This window comes from Parasteatoda tepidariorum, chromosome 3 (assembly GCF_982258835.1).
Source record: "Parasteatoda tepidariorum strain Cologne lab strain chromosome 3, Ptep-v5.0, whole genome shotgun sequence".
Lineage (NCBI taxonomy): Eukaryota > Metazoa > Arthropoda > Arachnida > Araneae > Theridiidae > Parasteatoda > Parasteatoda tepidariorum.
This window is the reverse complement of record NC_141757.1, coordinates 30,954,367-30,972,219: the sequence shown is the minus strand read 5'-3', so window position 1 is coordinate 30,972,219 and position 17,853 is coordinate 30,954,367. Positions and strand designations below refer to the sequence as shown.

Here is a 17,853-nt window from a genome sequence, read left to right as displayed (position 1 = left end):
ATAAAATACATCTTAACATATAAAAGAACTTGAATAGGCTACATAATTTTATTTTAAAACACGAGAAGAAAAAGAAATAACAAAACAATGTTAATTTAACTATTTTTTCTTATAAGTATTATGGTCATTCCACATTCCATATATATTTCCACATTCAAAGCCAGAGAAATTAAATGCATCAATAAAATAATTAAATTGAAGGATATATGAATAATTATAAAACATTGCGAATCAAACATTTTTTAAAAACATATTATGTTTTATTATAAATAAATTTCGTATGGAGAGTATGCTAAATGAAATGCATTATAACGCTCTTGTTAAGTTAAACTGACAATATAATTTAGGTCCTGAAACATGAAATAGATAAGGAAATAATGCAATGATGTTGATCTAATTCTCTTCAATAAATATCTTACTCGGTCACAAATAGCATTAGTACACAGAGATTGATTCCAATGCATAATTTAAGCCTCATAATGCTTTGCTTTTCCTTATGTAAGGGGTACGTCCAATGATAACCGAAGAAATTACTTTGAACTTATTTCTTGCCTAAGTTGGCAACACTGTCGAACATCCATATAGATATCGATGTTATATTGTATGTCAATATTGCCACCTTTAAGGTTTCAGAAATGCACTTTGAAAATCTACAGGCTTATAAAATTATTTTTTATTGCACTGGAGGTGAGCATATTGAAAAAATATATATATTTACTCAACATTGGAGGCAAGCGAGGTTGAAGAGAGGGGTGTGGTTGGTTTTTTGATGGTTGAAGCTACTGGAACACACGGAATTCATCATCGCATGCCGGTTATGTATGGTAAACACTGCATAAGTGCATAGTTAAAAAAAGTTATCTTAAGAAAAACGTCAATGCAAGAAGATGTGTTTGTAATTACTGATGCTCTGATACTAGAAAAACAAAGAATCTCACAGATTTGGTTAGTCATCTTTTCAGCAGCATCTGTGCGACCAAGATCTTTCAGTTTTTGACATACACATTACTGGTAAATATAAAAAAAGCCTTTCGTGCATGTCAGTTTGATTTTGACAATGACATGCAAGAAGGCAGAGTTGGCTGATCCATCAGGGATTTACCTCTTTCTACGTGGTTTGTATTGTTCGTTTCGTATTAATAACACTTTTAAAAATTAATTTTGAAAAACATTTCCCTTGACATTTTTCAGTAAAATGCTTTGATTTCATTTGACTTAATTGCAGAAAATATTTTTAAATATTAAAATTATTTTTTATTAAATAGAAAAAAGCAAAAAACATTACAAAAAGTATCGCAATTACATAGGATAATAGCGAGAATTCATAAAAGACATTTTATATGTGAATATTACAGAATTTTCTTCGTAATAAGGGAGTTGCATTTCAGTATGCGGTTCATTCATCCACTATATCAACTGGTTGACAAAATACTGACCTTTATTTTCAGTTATTTTAAGAATGTGGTCATCATTTCTAATCCAAGAATCGACGACGACATATTCCCTCACGAACGAAGGCAAATGGCACCTCAGAACAGCAGTGTTTCCCCGAACTACAAAATCATCATACACTTGAGGGTTGAAACGTTGTTTCATAACTGAAAAGAGAAAGAAAAAAACTTTCGTGAACATGATATATTTTTGAATTGAATTATACAAATACGAAAAAGAAATCAATAAGTCATGAAAGTAAGAAATATTGCGCTCAGCACAGTAAATTAAAAACGCGTTAAAAAAATATTAATATTCTGTGCAAGTGCCATGGGATAGAGCGTTTAGTTTCTACTGAGGTCATCCGGGTTCAAATCCCAACGATGGCTAGTCGAAACAAATTTCGCACCCGGCTTGCACCGACCACAATTCAGATGTAAAAATATCCGCAGTGGTAGACAAATCATGGGTTAAAGTCCCTTTGGGAAACACAAATGTGTGTTAGTTCCATCAAAAAGTTCTTCAGGAAGGCAAATTACTCTCAATACTTTAACCAAGAGTTTCCTGGTCTTCTGAACTGGGTTCAAAATTACAAGGCTATGGAGTTAAACATAGGTAGTCGCAAAACCTAAAATTGCGACGGCTGTCCAACGAGGGTTAAAAATATACACAAGAGAGCAGCCGGTTGCCTCAGGAGATAGAGCACTCGTCTGCCAATGAGGTAATCTAGGTTCAAATCCCAGCTTTTTCTGGTCTCTACCTCCCGGCCAAAATTGGGTCGGCTGATTAACGATAGTTGTAAAATAAGATATTTAGTGCAACTTTTTTGGAAACTTGGGAGCCACTCTCAAAGCATACGGTATCACCGGATGGCTTGCGTTGCACATACCAGAATTTAATTTTCGACTGCATGTTCCATAAAAATTTTCATTTGAGCGAAAAAATTTTAATCAAAAGTACATTTAAACATAGCAAGGAAAAAGCTCAATTGAAAAATAGCTTAAAAAATGATAAATCATTTGTTTTCTCAGAAATAGATAGAAGAGTTAAAAAAAAACAATGTTTAATCTATTTTTTAAAATAACAGAACAGGTTCAATTCTTTACGAACTACAGCGTTACATATGGATTAAAATATTTTAATCATTCGGAAATACTCCACTAGCTCTGTTTATTTATTTATTTATTTTTAAATCAAAAGTACATTATTTCTCGCAATAAGCAAAATTATATTGGAAATTCTAATTTTATCATTTCTTTATTGCCAATGGCGTTATAGAGTTTGAAAGTTTTATTTTACATCTGCTTTTCACTGAATATTTTTTAAAAGCAATTTTAAAACTTATTATAAATTCTGGTAACCCCTAATATTCTCTTACGTATCAGATTTTTGTCTAATATATTTCTTTATCTTGTGTTGTACTCATTTTGTCCTTATCACTATGAAATGGCATGTAGTGTACTGAAACAGAACACCACTGTCTTTTTAATTTTTTCAAGTAACGCTTTACACCCTCTTTGATATTATAAAAATGAAATAAATGATCCCTTTCGAAGTAAATATTAAGCGAAGTCATATTGCCATACTTGCAAGTATAATGAGAATAGAACTATGGAAAAACCAACAAGCTACGAACTCTAAAAAAAACGAGATTTTTATCGCGATTTGGCAAATGTGAATAAATATAAATTTGCCAACGGTAAAATGGTAAATAAATAAAGGTAGAAAGTAAAGCTCGAAAAACCCTGCTAACCAAGTGAGGCAAATCAGGCCAAGATGCATTTCCAAGGGGTAAAGCGAGTTCGTGAGATACTTATTTCATTAAAGAATTTATATTTTTTTATTCTGAAACTATTTAGTTTTTCTTATTTACGTCCGGTAGATCTTCATAATAAAGTCTTATTTATGAGCAGTCAAAACCTGTCTACTTTTTCCACCGTTACAGGTTATTAGGTATGGCAGAATAATTTCGATATATTTTCATGTACATTAGATATGTACCTTTTGAACTAAACAAATTTTATTTTGTAATAATTTCTTTTACTAAGTTTGAAATTTACTAAACTAATATTTATTATTCACTTCTTCTTAAAATACATACTATATCAATAACTTGTTTGGTTTAAATTTATATCCAGCTTATAACCATACATTAAAATCATATTCCCTTAAGCAAACAATTCCCTAATCCTTAAATAGTTTATTTAGGAATTTTAATGAAATATTCTTCTTTATCGAGTTAAGGATAAACAATAGTTTTTTCTATTTTCCCACAAAAATAAACAATACTTCTTGTCGGGGCATGAAAAACTTTTATTTTAGAAGGGAAAAAATGAAAGATGGCAAAAATGTGATAAAAAGAGGCAAAACTGCTTTAAAATAATAAATTAGCTGACAGTTTTGAGTTGAGATAAACGGAAGTATAAAAAAAATATTGAATAAAAAATGGAAAAGAATCACAGAAAAACACTTTTTATTCTGCCACGTCTACTATACGAAAAAAGAATAATGCATAATTCATTGAGCGGTCTTGCATTTCAGCTGCAAATCTTTTTAAAAAAATATTTTAGAGCGCGCTGAATTCTATTAGTCAAGACTAAATTGCTATTCTTGGTTTAACACGAAACTGTTGTGTTAAAAAAGGGAAACGCATAGATATATAGATATATTGCTTTAGGAAAGCCAAGTCATTTTACATTGCTGCCTTTTTTAAGAAGCATAGCATGTTTTTGGAAACTTTTTCAGTCATATTAATCAGGCCAAGGTTTTCTTTTACTTTGTTTTAAGCTTCATTTATAGGAATATATTTTAAAGATACTGAAAAACTTTCATTTATTACGTATTTAATTAAATATATTTTACAGCTAAATCAAATTATGTTAAATGAAATATTTAAAAAAATAATCAATAATTAAGATTTTTTTTTTTTTAAATTTATTCATTTATTTTTTTATTTCCAATGAGCTGCACAATCGGTCTTACCGATGAGCAGACCTAGTGCGTTCTCCAGAAGTGGTATCCACTCTATCAGGACCACCACAATGGGTGAGATACCGTTGGTCATGTTAATTTGGACGTCTAGTTTCTGCCACACTAGATGGCAGCACCGAGACTCTAATTGGATGCTAACGTGCACTGGGAATTTAATTTTGCCGGAAATGCCAAGAGTCAATAAGGCACTCTAGGGATCTCTTACATGCCGCATAATCATACGACATGGCCACTGAGGATTTTCTGCATCCCGAAAATCCGGTGTCTGGACCGGGGATCGAACCCACAGACTTGGGCTCAGAAGGCCGATGACAAACCAACTGCGCCACCCAGCCAGAAAAAATATTCAAGTAAGGAAATGGTCAACTTTATAGCATATATGAGTAAAGCTAATTAATGTAAAGTTTACTCAAATAATACAATATTAGACGAAACTATACTGATGGTGATAAAAATTAAGAGAATTTGCGCATTTTATTGAATTTCATGAAAGGAACTGAAATAAATGTAAAACCACTGCTTTTAGACAAAAATGCATATTCTTGTACATCAAATATGTAAGCGTACACGTGCGTGCAGGTGGACCCAGTAAAGAAACATACTTTATTAGTAAGTTAAAACGCATTTCGTTCGCTAACTCACCTCATCGAATTTCTTCGTGTTATTTCGCAGCAATTGGTAAATTCAAATTGTAAAATGATAAACTGCCTTATTTCAAGTATGAAATCACGCTGCATGGCCTGTATATCTGCAAGTGGGAACCATACTCCCATTAGCCCATTTTTTTTGTTTATTCTGCAACCACTGTTTCATACCTTCCGACTTCAACGAGTGTTTCGCACAATCATGCTTTTGTATTACAATTGTTGGATAGTTATTTGTTTTGTATCGCATCAATTTATTTACTTATTAAATTTCATTTAAATTGGTAGTTCTAGAGATAATCGACCAAGTCTGCAAATTCTCTTAATTTCTTACACCAGTGCAATTAGCGTTCTTTTATTTATATGACAGTATTTGTACTTGAATAATTCTAAATTAAAACATAATCCCACGCTACTGTCTAACTAATTAGCACTTCCCTTTACGTGATATTATGTGGCACCTTTTTGCTTTAATAATGTGGCATTACCAACTAACTAATTTGTATTCCTGTGGCATTCATTGTGCACTCATTACGCAAGCTGCTTAGCATTATTCATTTAATGAATGTAGAACTTAAAATATCCGAACCTTAAAAGTGTTAATTTTTTCTACATGTGAATGTTAATTCAGGAAAAAATTCTGCCCCTAACGTTGTTATTCGTATGAGTGACGATATAAAAGTCGTTGTAATAATAATTTTGTTATTTGTTAAATGTTGTCAATTATCCTACTTAACGAGCTAAGCCAATATGTGAAGCATGTTTGGGTAAAAAAGATATATGGAATTTTCACACATCGGATAATACAATTTTTGAGCCCTGCTTTACACACTGGTGTAAGAAATTAAGATAATATGCAGACTTGGTCGATTATTTCCAGAACTACCAATTTAAATGAAATTTAATAGGTAAATAAATTGATGCAATACAAAACAAATAAGTAATCAACAATTGTAATACACATCTTGATCGTACGTAACACTCGTTGGAGCCGGAAGGTATGAAACAGCGTTTGCAGAATAAGTAAAAAAAATTGGTTAGTAGGGGATATGGTCCCCTCTTACAGATATACAGGCCTTGCAGCTTGATTTCTTACTTGAAATAAGTGAGTTTATCACTTCTTGTGGCAATTGCCCTGAATTTTCCTGTGGCTATTTCATACCTTTCATATCCAACGAATGTTACGCACAAGTGTGTATTAAGATTGCTGAATGGATATTTGTTTTGTATCGTATCAATGCCTGTACATATGAAATTTTATTAAAATATCGTTCAGTAATTCTAGAGATTATCGACCAGTTCTTCAAATTCTCTTAATTTTCTACACTAGTGTAGAAATATTGGTCGTCCTTGTATGCTTCAAAATGTCCTTTTTCTCTTAAACCTTGCTACCCTTTAGATAGTTAAGCTATAATACGGACTTTAAATTGTATGTTAATTCCTGAATTCTGTGGGATTATAAATTTGAAGTCTGTGGTGACTGATTCTCTGGTGACTATAAATTTGAACTAAATACTGTCATGCAATTTAAGTTAAAATTGTTCTATTCTACTCAAGACAGAACTTATTATTATAATTTTTATATCATTGCAATTATTTTCATCGATTGGTGCAATGTTTGTGTTTTTTCCCTTATTTTACCCGATTAAATCAGCGAAATTTACAAACGCATTTCAGATCGATTTCACGTTTTCAAGTCCAAGGGGGAAAATCTACAGAAACTCTTTCTGTTTCTGTAATTTATTCTTTTAATCCAAATAAAGCAAGTGCATGTGTAATGTATGGATAATTCGAAACAAATCGAATGAAACACAAATAAAGGCACAGAAACGGATATACTATAATTTTCTTTCTATAAATAAGAATCTTCATCATGCACCATAGCATAAATAAAACTCTAAAACTAATATAATTTTTTACCAAATACTGTACGGAATTTTTAATTTATTTAAAACAAAGAGTATCGACTAATCTAGTAATAAATTGCATACTTATTGACTAGTAATAAAACTTATTTATTAATAAATAATGATCCTTACTACATAAAAAAGCAATATAGAAGAAAAATAATACAAACATATTTAAAGTACTATATCTAGTATTGAAAATCTTATGAACAAATCTGATGATATAAGAATAGTCACAAGCATCATAATCATCACTGTAGCACATATATTGTGCAAAAACAGCATTATATGGATTAATTGTATATTTTTGACGCTGTTTTCTTATAATTGTTTGAATCTTTGTGCTTGATGTGCTTGCAGTTTATTATACACAGTTTAATATCGTTTGCGGGCTTAAGGTACCGCCATACCCTGGCGTTGAACTCGTAGTTTACCACTAGCTAACAGACGTCATCTGTTCATTCATTTCAGGCTTAGCCCGCTACTTTTTTTCGTGATTAGGGTTGCTGCTGTGGCAACATTATGTCTTCGAATGCATTGATCTAATATGTTATGATTTACAGATATAATTTTCATCATATCCGAAAAAGTTAAGAGGAGCCTCGCTTTTTTTATTTATAAGCAATTTCAGTGACAGAAAAAAACAGGTTGAGCAGTAACAAATTACAGACATCTATTTTGCAATATGGTATTCTTCTGGGTTTTTGTTTATGGTACCGAATCATCTGTCTGCGCTATTTATTCCTTATTTTGTATAACTTTTTCTTCAGATTTATGTTACTACTTATATAAAAAAATATTTAATTCCATACAATTGAGTGAATAATACAATAGAATTGAAGAGAATTAAAAAAGGCACAAATAAAATTTAAGCACAATTAAACATCGCGTCTATGTTTCTTACGAAACAAAGGTAAATATAACTTTTCAATCATCTCATTTTAATAGTGACGAATTTTACACCAAAAATTCTTGCAAATGTTAAAGCAAACTTTTATAAAAACTCCATTTTTTCAACATATTTCGAGGGAAGGCTTTTTTTTTAATGATAAATCAAAACATATTCTGAATTATGCATTTTATGATCAGCGTAGCTTTTAAGTTATTAAAAATTTCCGAGCCTAATATCCAGATATTATAATCAAACTTTTTTAATGTTTTCACATCAAGAAACAAAAGTTTTAGTATTTTTTTTCTCTGTTCTCACTACACATTTTTGAAGTTGTTAGACAGGGTGATAATACTTTAGTTACATCGTTCGACAGAATTTTAAGTTCGTAAAATATTACGAATCATAGACGTCTAACAGTAAAGATAGAGGTAGACAGGTAAATTGTATTTGGTTTTCTTTCTTACATTTAGTTTCTGAGGCCTCTCAATATGAATTATTCATTATTCTAATTCAGAAGAGGAGTTTTTAGAGCTTGTTTTTAGTATAACCCTCCTAAGAATTTCGTGCATTTATATTAAGGAAGTTGCTTGCGTAGACCAATTTGCATACATCACAGGCCGTAACTTGTTTCAGAACAAGAAATTGCTGATGTTCTTTAATGCTTTAAAAGAACTGAGAATATGTATTAACCTGAATATATGCGCATACTTTCAAACTGATTAATGATTCTTATTTTAATAATGCCGGTAAGAGAAGATTCTCTTACGAATAAGATATTTTTGTAAAATAAAGATTGTTCGAAGGGTCGTTTTACTTTAAAGGCGTTACAAAATATTACAAAGTTACTTTAGTAAACTAATATGCACTTTATTCAAGAAAAAAGTATATTTTTTCGAGATATATGATTTCGTCGAAGATTTTTATCTGAAATTCTGTAACTAAACTACACCAGTATATTAAAGTATTTTGAAAGAAATGTTCAATTTTTACAGGATTTTAAGCAAGCAAAATAAATTCGTAAGAACACATAAAGGGGAAATAGCGAATTCTTATATTACACTAAAAATAACTGTTTTACATGAAGAAAATCGTAAGTTAGAAAGAAATATTTCATATCTTACAATAATTGGAACGAAATCGTTTACCGATTTTTATTTTAGACTTTAAAGTAGGTTTTTAGCAGTAAAAAAGGATGATATAATATGATTCTCATTTGCACCCTGTATAAATTTTGGAAAGCAAATGCTCCCAAAATTTATTTTATTGATTCACATGTTTCAACATGTTTTTATTCAGAACACAACCATCTAAAGCAAAAAAATTCAGCTCTAAAAACTAGAATTAGTGTTTTTAATTAAAGAGTTCTTTTTTTTAAATAATATCACTAGCTATCATTATATCAGATCATAACAAAATTTATTCATTCTAAAATTTGTAAGAACTCTTAAACTACTCTAACAATCACCTCTAAATAATGACCATAGAAAGTAATATCATATAATAATTGGAATGAACTCGTTTACTGATTTTTTTTATAGATTTCTAAGTACTAGTTAGTTAGCAATAAAAAAAGATCGTGTAATATGATTCTCATTTGCACCCTGAAAAAATATCAGAAAATTGATATCTATATATATTTATTAATGTTTTAACATGTATAATTTTTTGCTAAGAATAAAGCATTCAAAAGCTAAGAATTTCTGCTCGTCTAAAATGCATAACATGTATTTCTACTTAAGTACATTTTTTTTAAATAATATCATTAGATTTCACTATATTAGATATAGTATCAATAGAGAATTTATGCATTCTAAATTTCTTTCTTAACTACTCAAACAATCACCTCTAAATAATGGCCATATTTTTATGGATTCGGATCCCTTCCACAGGATTTACATTAAGAGAAACCTCTAAACAATAATTTTTTGTAACTGTAACGAGCATAAAATTTGTTTCAAGGCATATGTTAGTTAACTTTCTTCACTTTTCCATCTCTTGCTTTAAAAAGAAAATTGATTGATCATTACCAAACATGTTTTCACGTAATGGTCATGACAATCCACTTATTATAAAAGAGCAATTTTTTAATGTTTATGCTTAAATGAATCATGCAAATGGTGGTAATTTGACAGTCTATTTCTGCTTTATACAAATACAGATAACTTGCTTCGTTTGTGGGTGATCTACTTGAATTTCAAGAATCTTTTTTCCAATATTCTCAATGGGCAAAAATTCCTAAGGTTTCCTCGATCAATTTTCAATTTATACCATTTGGAGAAATTACTTACCATGCACGAAAGTGGTAATTTGTAGATGCATCTGACCAATATTTATTGACCGATTTGAATATTTCTTTCTTTAAGCTGTCGACACTGGTGGGATGTCATAAAACAGAACTTTAGTAAATGTATAACCACCTTATGAGAGTTAATCGCAAATGAAAATTCTATAGATATAAAAACTAAGTCAAGACTAAAAATAGAAGGAAAGTAATAAGAGCGTAGGAATTATCTACACTCCATGGCAGTGAAATAAAGTATAATAAACATGTGAAATAAAAAAAGTAATAATTACTGAATCAGTATTTGAGCGAATTAAATCTGGTAGCGATTATTCATTTTATAGTTCGAATGGTAACTCTGAATCATTGAAATCTCTTAACACTGGTCACGAAGACACAAAACCATCTGTATGGTGGCTCTTCTAAATTTAATTTTAAGCCAATTAAACTCTTTCAAAATAAAAGATTTATTTTCATACAAAGAATCATGCATTTTGAAAATTTTTTATTTCGTAAAGACAGCTAATATACGTATTTTTAAAATGTATCTTTTATGAATTTAAATAAATTTGTATTAAAATAATTTTTGTACTTAATATGCTTATGCAATAAATTATTCCCTTATCTTAAGGATTAAAACTAGGATGAAATACAAGTCGGTTTAAAGTGCAATGGATTTAAAAGTTTTAAAATAATCAAGAAGTATGTTTTTTCTCCCCTTAAAGCGTTAAAGAGTGCACTAGTAAAATATCAGAAAAAAAATTAAATAATTAAAGTGCTAAAAAAATTAATACTATATATTGTGTCAGTTAACAAAATCAAGAATATTTTATAAATGAAATTTGATAAATATAAAGGAAATATCAATTTGAATATTTACATTAAACTTCTGTATTTTTTTAGGGCTCTTCAAATAACATAACACTGGGTTCTTCACATTAACAGCTCATTGAGAGATTTTAAAATAATTTTCTTCAAGCTTTAATTTCTAATTAACTTCACAATTTGTGTCTTTTCAACTATTATTATATTTTTAAAATAAATTAAGTTTGTAATCATGATGGAAAACTTCAAAGAAAACAACAGCATTTAAGACGTCTTTATTCATTTTTATTAAGATGTATTTTTAAAAAAAAATGTGTAATTGTTTTAAACAAATAATCACTTAGAATTCGAAGCTAAAAATTTATTTTTAAGTACTTTTATTTTAAAAATATGTTTTTATTCAAGAAATTAATCTATTTAAGAAATAATCTTGTTATACTAATTTTCTAAAAAAATTCAAAAGCATAAACTAAAGCAAGTTGTTTTTAATAAAACTTCTTTGAAGTTTAGAGGAGTGATTAAATTTTCCTCCATTGAGAGTGAGAAAGAAAATCTCCTCGAAATTTTTTTATTAAGTAATTTTATATTTTCAAAGCAATTTATTTCAAATTAATAATTATTTAACATTTAAATCGCTTGTTTATTTGCTTTCGTTGTCATGTTACAAAGTAATTTTATTCTAAAAGGAGTTTGGATAAAAAAAATATGTTTAATAATTATGAAAGGACTCTAGAACCTGAAAAAAACTGTATTGAAAATGGTTTTTATGTCCAATGGAAATTTTTAGCATTTATTCATTTAGGTAGTATGAGAATACCTTGCATCAGTTTATTGTAATGCATAATTTAAACAAATAACAATTTAGCATTGAACTGCGATGGCTCAGTGGTTAAGGTACTGAACTGTTAATGTGATGAACTGGTGTTCAATCCCCAGTGGCAACTTGAAGCCCATCCAGCTTCAAATATATGGAGACTAGCTTCTCTGGGAAGTAAAGGCGGCCTGCGTGCTGTGCTACCACAATTATAACGTTGGTCACGAAATTGTGACTCCTTAACTTCCATCACTTCCCGGTTTAGAACAGGTTGTTAAGGGAATGTTTTTTTAACAATTTTGCATCCGAAAAAGTATTCCTTCGTTTTATAACATTTCTTTTCATTTAGGAATTAAAGTATTCGCAAGAATTATACTAAACAATTCTGAAACTGTATTTTAGAAATTTTGAAGAATTAAGAAAAAAAAATATTTAGCAATAAAAATATCAGTCTATTTCTTTGATATTATCTTTAAAACATAGTTTTATTAAAGAAATGGCTATTAATAATTTATAAGAATTATTTAAAAACTTTTAAATGTTAGAACTGCAACAAACTTTGCGAATGAGATTGTCTTTGAAGTTCAAGGGAGGTTTTAAACTTTCGTTCGTTGAGCGAGAGATTACTTCAACGTCTAAATAAAAAGAATGTCTTTTTTTTTTTGCTCTTTGCCACTCATTTTTCTTCTCAAGAAAAGTGGCGTCTTGTTTTCTGTTCAACCATCTTTCCTTTTCGAGGAGGAAATGTGTGATTAGTATCATTCTTTAATGTCAAGATTTTGTAGAGGAAGAAAAAAGAATATTGGTACTAGCTGAGACTTTTCATCGAATGTAATACTTTGTGCCTCTCTCAAGTCATAACGTTGAATATTTTTCTACGAGTTAGTTTAATTTTTTAACTTAAAGTTTCTTTTAAAAATTGTTTTATTTGTTAAGAATAAAAACACATGATTAAAGAATTTTATAGCTTCGCACTTACGTTGGAGGTTTTCTTTCTGTTCCTGATTTTCGTTATTTTTATTATTTGGTGAATTCGGATTGTTGAACTATTTATATTTAATGGGAATAATTGTTTAAAAATATTAGAAAAGTGAAGAAAAAAATAATAAAAATAGAGTGCATCAATATTATAATTTTTGGGGAATATTGCGATGGTTTAAACAAAATCTCTGAATTGATCCTTGAACTATTTATTTAACTATGTTTCATCTGAAAGGTTTAAAATGGTAGAATTGTAAGACAATTTTCATCAATAAAATTTTAAGACGATATCGTACTGTAAAATATAGTAAGACGTCTTTAATTATGAACTGAGACTTTTTGGGCAATTCATGCAAATTACGAAAAGCTGGTGTATGCAGAGAAATTCTAATAAAATTAATTCTGATTATCCGTTCTGAATGATAAAATTGTAATGACATTTCCGGTACAAAATCATATTTCTGTCTCCGAAAATACGATATCTAAATCATTCATTTGATAATTTTTCTATTCATGTAAACGGCTTATTAGAAACACTGGTTTTCATTATTCGAGTTCTAATTACAACACATTTAATAACAATACCTAAATTAGAAAACAAATTTTATCGAAGAAGTTACGATAAATTTACCACATTTCACAACATTTACCGTATTTTATCGATTATTATAAGACAATACTTTTTTAACTAGCTGAATACCCTTTCTTTGTACAGGGAGAAAAAAATATATTATCAAATAATCAGTATTAATCAACAATACGAAATCACGCACAAGCATGAAAAACATGAACCGACGCAATAATTTATGCTAAAATAATTCTATTCCTTCATATTTTTAATATTTGCTGCCCTTCCAGGTCGTTTCATGTTAACAGATTAAGTAAATTACGATTTATAACTTCATCGCTTTGAAATAAAAGTAATTATAGTCCCTTTAATTTGGTGTAATATTGTTGCTAGAGGTCAACTCCTGGTACCCGGTACCTGGTCCGAGGTACAAAAATTACCACAGTAAACAGTTTTTTTCCGGTATAATTCCCTTTTTTTCGGCATAATAACTTTTTCCCATGGACTTATTACCAAATAATTGGTACTTCGTACCAAAATTTGTATATTTAGCATTTCTTAAAATAATAAAATTTTTTAAGAAAATAGTATTAGTATCCAATACTAAAATTAATTATTTATCATTAGCGTTAATAATAAAAAGGCCATTTGTTATGGTTTTTCCAGATGAAAAAGTACCTTTTCTCCATTAATATAATCTTTTAGTAGGGGAGAGTGGGGTCAATTGTAGCAGGGTACGATTGTAACAGAGCAAAAATTTCGAGTGTCGGGTTTTAGATTTGGTTCTTAGGTGGCGCACAAGGTGTATTTAATAAATCTACATGTACACCCCTGCTGGCAACCATTTCTAGGTACTTTTGAAAGAGTTACATCGCAAAAGATATTTTCACGCTACGCAAGTAATTTTTTTGGTACTAGAATATTATATTGCAACAAAGTAATATTGTTTAAATAAATAAAAATTATTAACCGAATATGTAAGTGGACACCTTAATTAACATTTCAGAAAAAAAAATTAGTTTAGTTAATTAACTAGCATTGTTTTTAACAAATGAAGCTGAAATGGCGTCTTGGGGACAATTGTAACAATAAGTAAAGGGACGATTGTAACAGCTGAAAATAAATAATCTTATGCTTACAAACAATTACTTAACTCTTTAAGAACCACCAATAGTTTCCTATATCATTTATATTATGTTGCATGTGCATTATTTTATTTGTCACCTTTCACAGCATAAATTAAAATTTTTAACCCCTTAAAGTTAAAAGTTTAGGTCTCTGTTCATTATTTTTACTCCTAAAATATCACTACTATTTTGATCAATAAAAAAATATATCACAACTATGATAATATGTATAATTAACTATGTTTTAGTTGAATTTATGAACTGTTACAATTGACCCCGTAAGTGGGGACAATTGTAACAAGTGCACAACTGTCGAAAATTGTTAATTACTAATATAATAACATTTAAAATAAAGTATTTATTTTTTTTTTCTAGTAGAGAATAGTCTACTTTACTCGTCTGTCAATTAACACTGATAATATATTGGATTTTTTGTTAGTTAAAAATAGTTAAGTAAAAAATGTTACAATTGACCCCACTCTCCCCTATAGAACAGGGATTTCCAACTTACATGAGGCCGCGGGTCACAATTAAAAACGCAAAATGGCGGGCCACAACTTTATCAAGGACTTTTTTATGTTTGAACGAACATTAAATATTACTGTCAGACTTTTAATAAGTGGTACAAAACAAAAGTATTGAATTACAAATTAAAATAAGAAGTAGATTTTTATAAATATTTAATTGTTATTAAAAATACTCTTAAGAATATTAAATAAATAATAAAAATTCGGGCCACTATAACTTTAATGTGCACCTAACAAATAATGTGCAACAGATATCTAATTGTAAAGATATAAAACTTTAAAAAGGTTGGTATTAAAACTTACATAGTTGCACACAATTGTGAAAATTGAGATTTGTCTGCTACAATAACCAGAGAATAGATATTTACATTTAAAATTTACAAATGTGTCTGTAAATATTTTCGTCCAAAATGAGTGAGTGGTTTCAAAAAGTTAAATCGGATAATTTCTTCGAGAAAATTTCTGATACATGCTGAAAATTTCTGATACGCACATGCTAAAATATATTCACAAAATACAAAAAAAATGAAATAAAATAGAGCTACATGCACGATTATTTTTGCTTTTGAATAAATATTTTCCTGGGTGCAAAACCTGAGAAAAATTTTTTTTTGCACCGTTGGTATGCTAAATTTCACAGATACGAAGAAATTAGGTTTTTAGTATCGAGAAAAGTATTTTAAACCCATATTGATTCTTAACGAAAATTGTCCGCAAAAAAATGACAACTAATATAGTTTAGTTCACGGGCCACAAAAAAAGGCTCCGTGGGCCGGATGCGGCCCCCGGGCCGCCAGTTGGAAACCCCTGCTCTAGATCCATCAGACGTCATTCACGCCGTCTGGTATTGTTTGATATTTTAATTATTTCAATTTTAAAAAATATGAAGTGAAGTTTAAAATTTTCCTAAAGACAAATTAAAATATGCGATAAATACAAATGCGCCTAATAAGACATATCCTGGTTGTAGCTTAAAAATAACCTAATACTAATACTCATAATCTTATAACCTAATGCTCATAACCTAATAACCTAATACTCATAACCTAATACTCATAACCTAATACTCAAACCTAATACTCATAACCTAATACTATAATAAAAATAACCTAATACTCATGTGAAATTTGTGTGAAGCCGACAGTACGAAAACTGAAGCCATCTATTGGGTGTAGAGCGACGAGCATGGATAATGGATTACCTTTCCTGGGTGTCGTAAATTGTGAATGTATATAATTATATATGTCGTATACTTATATATTCTCCTTTGTCCTAAATTTTTTATAAATAACTATGGCCCACAGCCATAACAACTGAAGCTTACACAAAAAGATGATTTGTGCTATGGAATCTAAAGTAACGGTTTCCAAACGGTGCTCCGCGGTCCCCTAGAATTCCAAGGTTTATGAATTTTTTTTTTAACCAGTAAGATTTTTTAAACCTGTAATAGGTTTGTATCCAACCAGTAATCAGTTATATATTTAATATTAAGATTATTTTTATGAAACTTTTTAAACAATATTGCAATAAAAAAATAGCAAATTTTAAAAACGTAATTTTTTAATTACAATATTCAGAATAAATTACTAAAAAGATATGCATTTACAAATGATAGCACCAGGAGTCCTCATTTAACTTTGAAATTCGAAATAAAATGAACGATTTCAAAAATAAGAATTATTTTTCTTAGATAAAAATTCTCAAAGTTATTTTTTCTAACAAAAAAAAAAAACAATTCTGCTTGTTTTATTCAGTTTCAACTTATACGGCAGAAACTACTACACTTAACTTATACAGCAAAAAACGAAGCAACTGCAGACTTGCGAATTCAATTGCCTAACATAAAACCTAATTTCAGAGACTTATTGATAATGTATATATTTATATACCCAAGTCAAAATTTCTGATGAGTTTCCATTGATGGGCCAACATAATCTTGATTTTAACCATCAATTCCATCATAAACAATTATATTTTTAATGGTAATTAACATAATTAAACGTAATCCCAATGTAGGATTTAGGATTGAAAAGCAACCTGTTTTGATGGTTTGCCCATGTTGAAACATCAAAAATTTCCATCATAATTTCTTCGAAATCAAATATTGAAACAATTATGAACCAGCATCACTGCAGTTTAGGAATTCGAACTGATTTATGATGGTCCAACGAAGAAAACCAAATTGTTTTGATGAATGATAGCACCGGAGAATGGCACTGAACCTTAAAAAACATTAGTGTTGGATATACCGGGCAAATGTATACCGGGCAATGGCACTTAACTAGACCTATTATGACTAGACCTTTGGTAAATGTCCGAAATATATACTAGGTCTAATTAAGTGCCACTGTCCGGTATTTTTGTCCAGTATATCCTACACTAATGTTTTTTAAGATCAAATGCCACTGCCCGGTATACATTTGCCCGGTATACCCTACACTGATGTTTCTTCTAATCTATCGACAGTAAGTATTAAAATATCGAATAAATATAATCTGTTGTTGTTGTTGTTTCTAATCCCCAAGAGGTCCATCCTAATTAGACCAATTCCATAAGTCCAAAAATGTCCAGAAAGTCTAAAAACAGATGAGGTTTTGAAAAAACCTCTTCATTCTTAAAATCGATGCAGTTCAGAATATGCTCGGGCGAAGCCTGAGCAGTCTAACTTTTAGTGCAAAGTCCAAAAGAAAAGTCTTTTGCCCCTGGACATACGAGAGACACCTCAAGTGACCACTTGCAAAGCGAGACAAACAAGTCTGCTTAGATTATGCTGCTAGCAATATGCCCAGCTAATGCTAGCAGGTGAAACTATGGAGCTAAATCAGTCTTCTACCTTTGGTGCTCCAGGTCACTTTCGGCCAACAG

The 17,853-nt window shown here is 29.7% G+C and overlaps 1 protein-coding gene across 3 annotated transcripts in view; it reads right to left on the bottom strand.

Annotated features, from left to right (window-relative positions):
• The window catches only part of LOC107439847 (cell adhesion molecule Dscam1), a 225,302-nt gene that overhangs the window by 107,636 nt on the left and 99,813 nt on the right, over positions 1 to 17,853 (bottom strand). For all 3 annotated transcript variants that reach the window (XM_043053190.3, XM_043053191.3, XM_087159011.1), the window contains exon 3: positions 1,437 to 1,598. In XM_043053190.3, the coding sequence (XP_042909124.2) occupies positions 1,437 to 1,598 (162 nt within the window). The remainder of the gene's footprint in view (positions 1 to 1,436; positions 1,599 to 17,853) is intronic.